At 39.8% G+C, this 15502-nt stretch overlaps 2 protein-coding genes across 2 annotated transcripts; one reads left to right on the plus strand and one right to left on the minus strand.

The window, feature by feature from the left end:
- Positions 1-1144: 1144 nt before the first annotated feature.
- On the minus strand, positions 1145-6403 carry nts (neurotensin). Its single transcript, XM_067235369.1, has 4 exons — positions 6057-6403; positions 4295-4356; positions 2419-2625; positions 1145-2042 (listed from the first exon to the last, which is right to left on the minus strand). The coding sequence occupies exons 1-4, from the start codon at positions 6316-6318 to the stop codon at positions 1896-1898; spliced, it is 678 nt and encodes a 225-aa protein (XP_067091470.1). The 5' UTR covers positions 6319-6403; the 3' UTR covers positions 1145-1895.
- Positions 6404-7413: 1010 nt separating this feature from the next.
- On the plus strand, positions 7414-14410 carry rassf9 (Ras association domain family member 9). Its single transcript, XM_067235011.1, has 2 exons — positions 7414-7525; positions 12559-14410. The coding sequence occupies exons 1-2, from the start codon at positions 7479-7481 to the stop codon at positions 13832-13834; spliced, it is 1323 nt and encodes a 440-aa protein (XP_067091112.1). The 5' UTR covers positions 7414-7478; the 3' UTR covers positions 13835-14410.
- Positions 14411-15502: the final 1092 nt, after the last annotated feature.

Consider the following 15502-nt stretch of genomic DNA (forward strand, 5'->3'; position numbering starts at 1 on the left):
CATGTCTGCCTTGATAGTCAATATAATGTGATGTTGTTATATTGGCAAAATAACGACAATATATGAACGCCGTCCAATAGCTTACTATAGGTGGCATTTTTTTCTCAGTTCAACACAAAATGCCACAGGTTGGTATGGTGGAAGTCAGGTTGGGTATAATTCTTGGGTCACATTTTCAATTCGGAAGTTGTATATACATTGTATTACACTGCCATCTGCTGGTTACTCTATAGTAAACACAAATAAATGAAGCAGGCCGCAACCCACACTGTATGCTTGTTTTATATTCATACTCTTTATATGTTTGTGTTTGTTGTATATTTATTGTATGTTAATTCACATCAGTGTAAGATAAATTATGACACATTCAAGCAATTCAGATTATTTGTTGAATATTGCGTACTGTGAAAATGCTGTACTATATTGAGAAATCAAATATTCCAAGTTTTGAGTAGGTTGGATAAACAGGTATCTTAATCCCTATGCTTGTCATAATATGTCATAATAAAAAGGCATAATAACACCACAATAAAGCAGCTCCCCGGAAAAAAGGGTTGTAAGTTAATTTATGGTAAGTAGGTGAATGGACATGTACTGTCCATATATTTACAAGTCTGTAACTTTAAGTGGAAAATGTTAAGCAGGGAGGATGTCTGCTGTGTGCTTTTAAAAATGAATTAAACAGCACTTGCTCTTCTGTTGCCTATGACCCTGACTCATTTACTCTGAGTGGTTGTTTAATTTCTCTCCCTCCCTGAGGGAAACCATCATTCAAAATAAACACAACAGACATGTCAATGTGACTTACCTCACCACAAAGATATGTGATGTGATACTGATACATTCTGTTTTCATCATTGCAATTTCTTTGCTGTTCTTAGTAGCAGCAAGATTCTCTGCGATGGTTTGTAACTAGGTTCTTCCTTATCTTCTAAGTATAGCACATTCATTGTGTCTGTATATTATGGCTGTGTGAATCCCCAATGCCATCTGCTGTCTAGTTTCTGCACTCACAGTATAGCTTTGACACATTACTTGACATTTCCCACCAAACACAACACAGTACCATGATTCCACAGGATCACAACAATGTGGTTGAATGTAAATTGTGTGGAAGAGGAATAAGCAACATTCAAGTATTCTTGCCATACCATATTTATTATAACAAAAAATATAACAAGAATTTTATGAGGTGCTTTACAGTAGCTGAAAACTCAGTCATTTTATGCCACAATATCACTTGCAAGTACAATTTGTATAATCTTCCTTGGTTTACATGAAAGGGGCTGTTGGACTTCTTGTTTTTCTATATCATGTTGACCGTTGCTGTTTCATCCAGACAGTGTTTCAATCACATTAACAAGAGTTAGTGATTAGCATTGACACAATTAGACCTTAAAATGGTAGGATGTCAATAATGGGATGAGTATTATTTATAATTTTTTATGGACAAATTAAGCGGACATATTTTATGCTTATTTTAGATAGATTTATAAAGAATGATGTATTATGGGAAAATAAACAGCCTAGGAATTCTGTCTTTGAGGTTTATTGAAACAACTTTTAAAGGAATGTAAAAGGAAGGAAACAGGCTGTTACATCCCAGTCTTGTTGAATGTGTGTTGTATAAAGAGACCATAAAGAAAATAAATGTATTGTGCACTGAACAAATACATTAAGCATAACTTCTCTCAAAGATACATGTTTTGCTTTCTTTTATTTACAAGATCCAAGGATCATGGAGTAGAGAATTGGCAGCCCACGCTTTTGTCACTGGATGGACATGTGTACCAGATTAATACAAAGGAAAACATAGAAAGCACATTCACAACCGAGCGCACAGTCACATATTCACAAAATGTATAGAGCGCCTTCCCTCCCCTCCCATGCCTGGGTCAGTATAATGTACTCCGCTTGAGGATGTACGGCCTCCGAGTCTTGGCGGTGTGCGCTTGCCTCTTCAGGATGTATGGTGATTTCCTTTTGAGTGGGTTATCGCTGTTTTGCTCGGGGTCTAAGTAGCCCTGTGATTCGTGGAGTAACTGTAAGCACAATCATCAGCATGTGAACCTCTACTCTGTGGAGTAGAACACACATGTTTTGTCATGGAGGGACACAACATAATGAGTGGTTTGCACCCCTGCTCCTGTGATTGTGCAGGAGCTTTGGTGTGTTCTAACGTGCATGGGAGGAGAACAAGGTCTAATCACGCCAAAAGAGCTCTTGGTCCTTGGTGTGAGTGGAGCTGACAGCCAAATAAAGAGAATGGAATATATTCCACACACAGGGTGAAAGGGCTGTATAATGAGGTATGTGCGTACTTTTCTGTGCTTGATTGTTTGATAATATGTATTTGTGTGTGTGTGTGTGTGTGTGCGTAGGTGTGTGTATGCGTGTGCAAAATGTATATGTTCTTACCCTCTCTTCACGGGGATGTATTACTCTGCAGATGTGCTGTAGGTTGTTGAGATACTCCAGCGGTTCAGGTAGCGAAGCCAGTCCATCCCTGCTCTCCTCCTCACTGTCCCAGGCCTTTTGCCACGGTCCACTAAGGCTGGTTACCATCTTGCACAGGTTGATAAGGGATACTTGCCAGTAGGGGGCGCTCTGCTTGTTCTGTTTAATCTAGAAGCAAGTGTGTAGACGCTCTTTAAAGTAAAATGTGTGTTGGAATGATTTTTCATCCTCACTTTCTTTCTTTCTTTCCCTTTAGTTCTCGCTTTCTTTCTCTAAATCGAGCATGATTCGTACAAGAGAATCCAGAAAAATAACCGAAAACTGCAGGTGTGTACTGCTTGCCTTAAGCTTGGGAGGAACATGGGGATTCCCCATTTGTTATTTCAAATGGTTTATGCATCCATGGTGCAATTGAAATAAAATTTAAATAAGTGGATGGCCTGAAGACTGTAGATACGATATTTTTGCCAAGAGTCATAGATCAGTGAGGTCTAACCTCATACAGCTCCAGCCACTTGGATTCTAATCTGGTTTGAATGTGACGTGAGGCCCTTGCCCCAGCTTGGGTGAGGCCTCTATGTGTGTACTGGTTGGCTAACACCACACAGTGCAAATCCATGACGGTCAATGAGAATGATAAAGAGAGGGAAATTGGTGAATCACCACAAACTCCATCTTCTTTATTATTATTCTTTGTGGATAGCAAAGCACTACACGTACTGTATAGTCTCAGGTGTCTTTGTTGAAAGAAAATGTTTTATCGGAATATGATAGGGGTTTATATGCAAAAAGAAGAATGGCATTCCATTTAAGGCTTCTAATCCTTCTAACACCAAGTCAAACAGTCTGTTCAGTTTGTTTGCTATTACAATGACTTAAATAAAGTATACAGGAGAAATTGATTAACTTTAAGGACACTTAATTGTGCTGAAAGGTCATCTCACATATCTTTTCCATGTAGGGTCCCCAGTGACCCAATTAATCACTTTCCCCAAAAGTCCAATGAGCTATACAACCTCAAAAGCGATGTTGACATTTTATATTTTATGAAACGGCCTATGTTGCCACTTTGACTTCTGAAACCATTTTTCTCCCCTCAGATTCTCGTACTCTATCAGTCATCTTGCAACGTCTTATTCAAGTCATTCCTTTAAAACATTATAGGCTATAAATCACAGCACTTATTTGTTGTGTCATGACTCAGTGTGTTCCCCTCATCACAAATCATTTATCTTAGAGAAAATAGAGTGGGGGAGCAGAAAGCGGACATGTCTGCAAGGCTCTGATGTTGTCAGGGCCATCTGAATCCAATTAGCTCAGGTAATCAGTCTCAAGGCACCAGCAGTTCCAGTTTTTAATCTCATTAATTCCTTCTGCACTGCTGTGGTTATCTTGCATGATAAATTGTGATTAAAAAAAAGCAATACAAATTCTGCATGAACACGTTCCCAGATCGATTGTCTCTTGTTTTCGTTTTCAGTGTCCGTGTGTACCGTACAGTATGTGTAAATGTGTAACCTATGTAAAAGGATTCTGCTACAGGGGAAGTTAATGGGAATGTTTATCATACATCCTCAAGTGTTAACGCTGTATAATGGAAAGAGTATATATTTAATAGAAATAACCCTAACCAAGGGCCTACCTATAACCCTGCTAAAACACAACCAAGAGGGTAACAGTGTTAAGGCTGTCTTATCTGGATGGCAGGTCTATATCCAGACTCTATGAAAGAACACCTGCATAGTTGGCAGTTGAAGGGAGGCTAGCTGGATGGGTTCTGTACACATTCACACCCTTCAGATGTGACAGGTGCAAAGAGAAAGCCATAGTAGCCTACCTTTGAAGTGAAGAGACTGCTCAGTAATTCCTCTTCTATCGCCCGCTGTTCTTGGTCAACATCTGTCGGGCGCATCCAGAAACATGAGTCATTTCAATTTAAAACCCAGGTTCATCTGGTACAACCCAGGTAGAGAAGTAAGCCCAAGAACGTAGAATCAATATGGTGAATACAGCCTAATGTTTAGCTCTGCTGCCTCCATTTGTGGACTTGGAGTAGAATTAATGATGTATGCTTTTTTTTGTTAATTGCAAGACTCTTTGTCCATCAGTTGCCATACTCCATCAGGGGTCAGGTGGCTGAGCGGTGAGGGAGTCAGGCTATTAATCAGAAGGTTGTTGGTTCGATTCCCGGCCGTGCAAAATGAGGTTGTGTCTTTGGGCAAGACACATCACCCTACTTACCTCTGGGAGAATGTCCCTGTACTTAGTGTAAGTCTCTCTGGATAAGAGTGTCTGCTAAATGTAAATTACTGTCTTTTTTATTTGTCAGCAGAAATTATGGCAGGCTGATCATCCACAAATCATTTGAGTCAACTTTATCCAATTTACTAGTTAATCACACCCATTAATCCCAACCAGCCATTCATGGAACCCAAGCATTTAAAGTTCCTTTTTGTACTTTTTGAGATTTTGTATGTAAAACACTTTTAGGTACCTTTAAATGTAGATTTGATTGATATTTTCGAGAGTCAGAGTTCATGCAATTAAATACTATTGTTTTGAGTTCAAGAACCTATATTACTTTTAACCAAGTTTTGCTACGACAAGGTTGCTTTAGACCACACGACCCCAGGGCTAGAAATAACTGTCTGTTTTGGGGATTTATATAATTGAGGTATCATTTGTTAGGATCATCAGACAGTCAGGTGCCGGAGGGCGGCAGGACTCAGGATAATAGGGTGGAAATATTTAAGAACACGGGTGAGTCATAAAAAAGGACTGCAAAGAGACATGGAGACACTCTTTAGAATAGATAAAAAATAAAAAATACTAGAATGCCCGGTTCATTATGCAACCTCTATTAATCCCACTGTGTTCAGTATTTTTCTTGAGTCTGCCACTAACACACTGAAGAATAGGATATGTCTGCAAAAATATATTCATTTTGCTTCCTTTAATTTGTATCAATAATTAACTTTTTGATAGTTTATTGGGCATCATTGTGATCTCAAGAACCAATAAGCTAAATAAGCCAAAAATGATTGAAAGTACAGTTTATATTTCTAAATGCATAATGAAATTAGAAATATCCATGCTGTTGTCTACATTTAATATGTATAATGGTGTGGAGTTTTCCAGAATAAATAATATAATAAGTACAATGTTTGGTACACTGACAATCTCCCCTTATTACACTTTAGGGTACGAAACCAATATGTAGGGTTAAATCATGTGTTCTTTCTGCAACCCCATTTACAGAAAAGGCTTCTATCTGGATTCGCAAGATTATATCATAATTATTAAACATCCTTTTTGAGTGTTTCAGACGCTTCATCCCTTGCATGTGTTATGTAAAATATCTGCAGGCAGCAGCTGTTGATAAGCACCATACACTTGCCGCAATTGTACTAGACCAATCCATGTGAATGAATAATATATCAATAGGACATGACTAAAATGCACCTGTTATTAACCCTCAAGTGAAAGAAAACTACCTCTATCCTTCAAAACATTGACCAGATGTAACGTCCCTATCCCAAGGCTGTTCATCATTCAAAGAAATCATAGTTGCATATGAGCAGAAGGACGCCAATGCTTACCTGAGCATAGACCTCCACATGTGAAACAGAGGAGAAGAATGCATGCCACCTGTGCCCACATCTTTGAAAAATTCCACACTGTAGAGAATCCGCCTAGGCAGAACCCAAGTCCATAAGGTAAAAGGGCCAAATATGTAAGAACAGGGAGAGAGAGATGTGCACAAGAGAGGTAGCGTGGAACTCGTTCTTCTTCTTTCCCCCAGTTCAACCAGTGTTTCCCTTGAGTCTTCCAGGGGTTGAAGTGAAGAGCTGTGGGATCCATTCTCTCAGTATATAAGAGCCAACGTGATGTCAGAGAATCACTCTCAGTTTCTGTCCCCTCCCTCCACCCTTCTCCTGACACCCATCTCTCCTTTCTTCATTCCCCTCTCCTTCCACCCCCGACTCTCCCCCCAGGGCAGCTACCCCAGGACGTCAGACATCACCTCAGCATCACCCAAAGGTTTCTGCGTCACAGAACCTTTTATCTTCCATTCTTTTATCTTTCTCTTATTATTGCACCCGTGCTGTGATTGTGAGGGCAGGAGAGGAGGATAGAGATTGGGTAGACTATAGATTCAAATGTATGGGGTGACAAGAACCTGATGAAATACCATGTGAGGAGGCTCCATCACAGCCCAGTATGACCACACAGAGCATCATTAGGCTCATTAAACATACCAATCTCAGCACTGTAGATAATATTGTTATCTGAAAAAAACACAACACAAATCTGATTTGGTGACATCAGTGTTCGAGCAGCAATGTTCTTTTATGAACAATTTTAACAGTTTGAGTAGTAACTGATTAAATACGTCATTTATAAATGGCCCATTCTTGTGGATTTCCGCCAGACGTCACTATATCGCCAGTGTTGACAATCGCGGATACTTAAATTATAAAAGTAATGGTAATTCATTGTATTCCATCCACGTAAAGCCCAAACTCAAGTGCAACCATACAAGGGCACATATGGACAACCCACAGTGAAGGCCACTGTCTGATTCCTGATGAGTTATATAGTCCGAAAACCAGATACAAAATTCCGCACGCAGGAAGTCATAAAGAACTTGACGCCTGAACTAGCCTACAACGAAAATAAAGTGAAGTGGAGATAAGGAGATAAACGTGTATAAACATTCGTTTATACACGTTCTTATTTTTATTCTGGTATGCCATTTTTCTGTTGACCAGTGGAGAAGTGGTTGAACTCTTAGTCTTTCAGTAATTTTTTTGTTTAACACCACCCTCAATTTCAGTGTGGGACGGCCTCCCACTAAGAGCGCTTTGCAGTTGGGACAGCTCTCAACTTTGTCAAACACAGATCATAGCCCAGCAAAATTATTAGACAGCTGCATACGGAAAGAAGCTTTATAACCTTCTGTGTTTGCAATGCAGCGAGTATAGCAAGTTTTAGACTGTGTCTCGAATTTGTGACTTCTTATGGCTCCGTTTGGAAAAAACTTTCTGAAAGCGCGCTTGAAAAACAGGTATTTTACATTTTTGTCTCTCTGGAGTTAAAGCCTATAGAATATTGTTCTAGGGGTCTGCTTCCAGGTTTACGTATTATTACAGATGCTCATAGTTCTACAGACAAAGTTGTAGATATAATACTGACTGACATTACACATTCGACAGAAAATGCACTGTAGTTAGGCTACATATTTTAGTATCCATAATTTGACATAAATGTCATCGTTTGGAAGGATTGATGTAACAATTGATTTTTCTGTTGCTATCGTCTTATGGATTTTGTACTGGATCAGTGTGTACGAGTGTGAATGTGAATGTACAGCGTGTGTGTGTGTGTGTGTGCGCGCGCGCGCGCGCGCGCGTGTGTGTGTGTGTGTATTTGTAAGAGAAAGGGGTGTTCTCACAAGTAATTGGCAAAGCCATGACGAAATGACAAACCATCATTAAGATATTGATGATGTGAATGGGACTGGTGGTGCGATTCAGTCTACTTTCATCTGAAGCGTTAGAAAACAGCGGTTTTCTTGATATTCACACGTCTTTCATTCAGTGTACGTCAAGGCTCTGACAGATTGATGGTTGACTCAGATCTTCAATGAGACGGATTGCTCGCCTGTGGCAGTTTCATTTTATTATCAATTTCACTACAGTCAAGACCAAAATATACTGTAGAGGATAGCCCACGATTTTTATCTGATAGGCTATGTTGGGCTGAGAACAATATTTAATTGGTTAAAAAACAAGTTAAAACCTGCAGTCACACCTCAGCCTAGTTTGTAAACGCATTGCATTACTTTACTATGTTTTTACGTTCAAGTTGACATAAATCCACCATCTACACTTGAATTACTTGTGTTGGCAATATCCGTGGTTGAAGTTCCATGGATTCATATGGGGCTTTGTAAAGTGATAACATCTAGATACAGTCTGCCACAAGCAGTGCTATTTCTTTTAAAAAGACAAAATCTTATATATTCTGTTTGGCGGAATGCATGGGATTATGACCCTTTTAGTATTTCGGATTTGAAAAAGTCTAGGCAGTGACATTAGTCCATGTACAGTTCAGGGAAATACCTTTATCTGTGTAGTCTAACTGTCTGATAATTTCAGTAACTTCAAACAGTCTAGCTGGAGCTACCTCAGTAGATGCATTCGTCTTATTTATGTAGTGTAGTAATTATCCTTGGGCAACTATAATTATCTCAAGTGGATAGATCTGTAGATATCGTATGTCAGTGGTGATTTTGTTTAAAGCCTTTGCAATTTACTGTTTCAAGGAGACATCAATGTGCTTATACTGTTATCATTCGTAAACAGATATATAAATGTTGCCCTTGTAGGCTACTAGAATGAAAGACAGGTCCAAAATGCGAGTCAGGTGGCTGAGCGGTTAGGGAATCAGGCTAGTAATCAGAAGGTTGCTGGTTCGATTCCAGGCTGTGCCAAATGTTGTGTCCTTGGGCAAGGCACTTCACCCTACTTGCCTCGGGGGGATGTCCCTGTACTTACTGTAAGTCGCTCTGGATAAGAGCGTCTGCTAAATGACTAAATGTAATGTCAATGTCTAGGTAGGTCACCTACCCTATTTTCAAGCCAATACCAACACGGGGCTGGCAATGGGCCTATTGAGACAAAGATTAGTATTGTACTCCTTATTCCAAAAAATTTGAATTGTATGGATTTGTATTCCATATCATGTATACTTTTCAAAACACAAAAAAGCTCATTTCTAGAACTGGACATTTTCTCCAGGACTGAATCAATGAGGAGCAGCAGTTGCATCTTCTCCTTTGAAGCCAGGTCTTAAAACATGTGTGTCTGGTCTCTTAGATGCCTACAATCTTATGTGGAACCATTCTAGAAAGTGTTGTTATTTCTTTTTCCCCCAAATCGTTATCCTCCTCAGGCACAGGATAGAGACAGGAAGCCTCTATCTTGCAGCGTTGTCCCATGAACAGGCCCTAGAAGAACGACAGTTAAGACTGGCTAGTTGGCTTGCTGAGGAGTGTGTTTACACAAACAGTATAAACCACACTCTAGATCTTCCACTCAAATCCTCTCCAGATTGAGGATCTAGGTTGATGGGAAACAAATTCCTGGCAGGTTTCCATGGTATACTATTTTCGATTTGTTTGTAGTACAAGCTCAAATTCACCTTCTGTAGAAAGGCTTGACTGAAAATGTAGCCTATGGGTTTTACACAGTGAATGTAGAGGTGTAGCTACCAAGCTAATCTTTAGTGTGTCTTATCAACAACCCCCGCAGAAACATGTTTGCGTATATACTATCAAAGATAGGAAATTGTCTTTCGGTATCAGGATAACTGCATACTTGGCTGATAGTGTCTCTGTCAACAGGCAACACGATGTGACAGCAAAAAAAGACCTGCAAAGTGATACTCCCTGTCATGTTTGAACTTGTTTGAAACTACAATTGTGGGATTCTATGCTGTCATTAGAAGTCATTTTCAAGTTTGTCACACAGGTCTGTTGTTTATATTCCATTATTTTGAATGGTCCTATAGGTTTAATTAGGGTTAGTGGAGTTTTTTAAAGAAAAAATCACATTCTTTAAGACTTCCCTTCTTAGTTCACTTAGAGATCAAGTGTGGTTGTTTCTGGGACTCACTCAATCACATATACCCCATTGGCAACAGGGAAAGCTTTTTAAAATGGAATTCAATAATTTATGGAAATTATACATATTTTATCAGAATAATTGGATATGATGTCCGCATATGGATATGATGTGTCTGTGTTCTAAATAACACAGACAGTTCTGTAGTTGGAGATTGTCCAGTTCACATGCTTCAGTTCATCAGCATGCGAATCTCAGATTTGTGTAACAATTTAATGAGTGATCGCATCAGACTCATAATGCATAATGCATTATGCCTTGACCAATGTATAAGGGCACCCACATGTATACCGCCGAACACATTCTATAGCATTTAAATGTCAAGTAGCGCACATTTTGACAACCCTCATAAATATATATTACTTTTGATTTCCTTTGTAGTATTTACCTAGTCAGGTTTGATGATTGCCTGTTCTATTTAACTCACTGATACCACCAGTTGAAGGTATTGTTGGTCCTGATAGAACAAGCTAGCAAGCTGTCATGCTCTGTTCCATGAGGACCTAATAAACATTGGTAAATCAAGAATTTAGTAGTCAAGTTAATAGGATGGAAAATCTCAGGTTATACACCCATCTAACCATTATGCTAGTGCTATTTTAGAGCACTGAAACTCTCACCTAATGTAATACCTAATAAATTCATCTTTGCATATTACCTAATTTTATCGGACTTTACCTTGATGTAGTCAAAATGGGGTACACAACTCAATAAATCTAGTTACAAAAAAGTTTGTGATTTAATTTCCCCTCCCCCATCCATGGATTCACAGGATGTGTCTTGTGCTCCAGAACAAACACAGGTGCTTCCCACTACTAGTGTAAAGGGGGCATCCTGCTCAGCTGAGTGTTTTGGTCTGGTGTGGTTGTGTATGTGTGTCTTCATAGTGTGTTCGCATGTACATTGAAGTTTGAAATTCAGTACTTCAAACGCTTATGAATAGGCTACTTGACTACTTAGCGATTTCTTGCTTGGCATCTCTCAGTCTCAGATGACATATTTACTGTAGTGCTCTCGAGATTTAAAAAATGATTGGGGTCATTATTAAGTCGTCATGGTCATTGTCTGTGAATGCTGAAGGCATGTTGGGATTGTTTTCCCTCTACATAGCTCTATTTGCTTAGCCATTTTCGTTTCCAAGGTCTCCATAACCATTAACCAGCAGCTTGCATTGTTGCATGTGTATCACATTCCTAGGCCTCATTCATCAACAGTGAACACAATACTCTACTTGTGTGTTTTCACGCTGGGTGGAAACCAAAACAATCTGGAATCACACTGTAAAATCAGCTATCTTGAAGACCTGGCAGGTGTTTATACTCCAAAGGTTTTCTATCCATAGACCAATTAATTTGTATGTTTTATAGTATCATAGAACTTCTATATATATTTTTTAGTACAGTCACTTGGGACTTAAAGGGACTTCTATGAACATGACATCAACAGTTTAAAAACGTTTTTAAGTTGCCTTATTCATCGGCCATATTCATCCATACTCCCTGCCTTGTGACATTCTGAGACAGAAAGTACCTCATAAAGTAGAACTACTCTGCAAAAAAACACATTTAAGTTCAGTTCACTGTACCCAAGGCTCTGATGCAATGTGGCATATTGTTTATGGTAAACTAAAGCCATCCAGTACAAGGATCAATGGCAGTATTGGTTATGAGGTGTGGATGGAAGCCTACACTTCAAGTAATGTTCCAAAAATAAAAGCTGACTGAAAAGCCGAACTAAACTACAAACCAAACCTTTAATGTGTACACAAGGACTGATCACCTGATTACAGGAAACGGAAACATCTGACATTATAATTTGGTGAATTATTTGATTATTGCTTGATGTCATAGCCATCTGCATTGCCTGTCACATAGGCTATGGTATGAACTGAATATGAACTTATACAAGACCTTTACTGATCTCATATCTAGACATTAACATTACGGAAGTAAAAGGATGTAATCAAAAACCTATTTTGAGGTCAATTTATGACCATACTTATGATCCAGACCAAAAAGTAATATGGACTTTGAAGTTAAATGGCTCAGAACGAAATCATAAAGTAATCTTGTCTGATGAGACAGACAATGAGTTACCATTAAAGAAAAATCAGATTGAGGCACTGTACAAAGCTAATGTATTTCTCATTGGCTTATTGGAAGACCACTATAGGATGTATTTTCTCCCAAAAAGTTATATTTGGTTTAATAGAAAGATGCATTCATGTGATTCATGTGAATGAGTAAAGGAAACCGAGACTGAGCTATGCTCAAATCTTTCTATGATACAGTACACTGCAACCGTTTTAAGGTTTTAAATAAATATTCCATATCGTACTATGTATATATATGTTTTGAACATATATCTACCAATACTTTGAATAAATATTTCATCAACTGTATCTTGGTCTTAGGAACAAGGACATTGAAGCTGTTCCAGGAAAGGAGATCCAGGTGTCCGTGTTTGATGAAGAGAAGGTGGTCTGTGGAGTGACCAAACACACAACATGTGCAGACATAGTGCAGGCCTTGCTGGACGACCATAAGACCATCCCAGAAAGCAAGAGGCTCCTACATGGTGACTGCAAAGACTTCTGCCTCCTGGAGCGCTGGAAGGGCTTTGAGAGGGCTCTGCCTCCTCTGACACGAATCCTCAGGCTTTGGAATGCCTGGGGTGACCAAAAACCATTTATTCAGTTCATTCTAGTTAAAACCAGCGATGTTGTGCCCCAAACAGGCAAACGGTGCAGTAAATCCAAAGGGGCCAAGCCAAAGACGTGGGAAAAAGGTCCCACTCATTATTCTCAGTCCATGCCTGTTGAGAGACAAAAGCGCATGGTGAAAAAAGCCTTTCGGAAGCTGGAGAAGATCCACAAGGAGAAGGAGACCACCCCAGGTGCTGCGGAGATTGACAGGATGGTTCAGCTCATCATCTCACAGGACCACACAATCCGACAGCAGGTCCAGCGAATGAGAGATCTAGATTTGGAGATTGAGAGGGGCAAACTGCAGGTGGGCCAGGAGGTTGACAACTTGTCAAAGTTGTCAACACCTCCCACCCAGAGTATGGGCTTTCAGAATGAGGATCCGTTGCAGGACTACCTGTACTCTAGAGACGGAGTGGAGCAGCTAGAGTTGCAGTTGCAGAGGCACCAAGACCTCATCCTCCAGTTGTCTCATGACATCAACGCAGAGCTGATGAGTGGCACGTTTGCCTGGCCAGAGGTTCCAGAAGAGGAGGTGCAACCGCAAGGGGCCACGGCTGCTGCACTATCCCAAGCATCTTTTGACTTGGATCTATCCTCCCATGTCCCGGAACTGGAGAGGCTACAGTCAGAACTGAAGTATAGCCTGTGCACTGGCGTGTCCCTTCACAGCCAAACAATGGAGCTGGAGAAAGAGCTAAAGCGCTACGATATGACAATAAGCTCCAAAGACCAGGAGTGTTGGCAGCTGGCCACCCAGCTTTGCTCACTGCAGTTGGAGGAAAGTGTAAAGGAAACTCCCAGGTCTGGGACCCTAAAAGGCCTGGCTCATTGCAGTGTTCCACAACACGTTAAACTCAAACACAACTTGTCCCCTACTGACATAACCGACACTGACTCCGACACCGGGATTAGCTCCACACACAGTCAAGACTCCCTCTTGCCCTGTTTGGATTCCCTGCCTCCTCTGGACTCAGATGTTTGAACAGGAACTTCAGGACTTCTGGATTGCTCAGCATGGGTGAATATTTCAGCAATACATGCTGAATGTTCACTAGTCTAATGTTGATATTCATCATTTAATCATGCAGGAATATTTAACATTGCTTTTGAATACTCTGAAGGCACCGTTACTATCCCAGGTGTTAAAAAGACTGGCATCTTCACAAGACCTTTTTGATTTACTTTCAACCAAAAGGCTTGTAATGGTAGAATCTGGATGTTTTATATTAAAACATTTGGGAAAGGTGTGTGCATAAATAACTACAGTGAACCTTTATTTTACATTGTAAAATGCAATTTTCCTGAGCTACTGCATTATATAATAGCCTATCATGTTACATCACGCAACTTGTATCTATCACACGAAAGACAATGATTTCAAAGTTATTTATTTAGACTAAAATAGCACAAGGTTGTATGTTATACAAGGACATTATCTCCTTTTTAGGCATTTTTAGGCAAACCCTTATTCAAGACATTGCAGCATTATGGAACTATTGATTATATCTTTATGACAAGGCAATGAGTCATAAAATCATTCAAAGTCATTTAAGCTAGGAAGACGTATATTACTTCTACTTCAACAATAAAGACTGATAATTTAAATGCCACAGACAGTTGGTTCACACATTGACTAGTCTAGCAACTGGTAAGACACGGGGACATCATTTTACCGCCTATAAATGAAACACATTAAAGCAGAGCAATAGGTGAGTTTCTAAAAATATCAATATGGTGAATATATGAAATGCCTCCAGAAAAGGAGCGAGACTCAAGCCACAGCAGCCTCGGAAAGTGCCCTGTATTATCAGGGGAGACAGTCGCTAGGCAGACCCAAACAACAGCAAGCACTCTTCTCTTGCCATGGTGATGCTGAGAGTGTAACACGCTGTACTGAGAGCAGATCAGGCCTGGTGGTGAAGCAGGGGATATCCATTTCACAAACTAATTGCCTTCTTCAACCCCTTTCTTTAATCCCCTTAGTAGTTCCAGCATACATGAAAGAGCACAGTGTCTCACAATGTAGACTGCCTTGCATCAGTGCCTCCCAGTTGTAAAGAGTAACAAGGTTTAGCTAAGGCAGGTTTGCTTGAAAGCAGTTTGTACCAAATGGTACCAGATTTGTGGTTCATGGAATTTATTTTCTAATGCAAATAGTCCCTCAGTCATAGATGTTTCGATAGAAAAGAGGTCACCTTGTTAGTTCTTTATTGTTTCTCTGAAGCATGCTGATGCAGTTTCTTCTTTGATTTGGTCTCAAGCTGTGTTGATTACCTATTTTCTTCATCAGCAGCACCTGACACTCCCTGTGGATAAACATTGCCAAAGCCTACATTTCCCAGCAGGCCAAGCAGGAAGTAGCACTCAGACCCTGTAATGTCGAGTAAGATGGAGACTTGGTTATCCAGTCTCTGCCTGACATCAGCAAGAGTTCAAAACCCTTTCAAGTCATACGCCTGTTTTCAGACAACAGTAATTACATGGGCCAAAATGACTGTTACTAGAGCCTGTTTTTTGTTGTTGCAAAGGTGTAATTCTGTGGCAGCAACCTTGGGTTAAAGACACTGTATGGTCATTTATGTGATTCGGTAATGATTCTTTTGTAGTTTGATACATGCTACAATCACTGTAAAATTATAAAATAATTATT

Source organism: Osmerus mordax, chromosome 4, assembly GCF_038355195.1.
Source record: "Osmerus mordax isolate fOsmMor3 chromosome 4, fOsmMor3.pri, whole genome shotgun sequence".
Lineage (NCBI taxonomy): Eukaryota > Metazoa > Chordata > Actinopteri > Osmeriformes > Osmeridae > Osmerus > Osmerus mordax.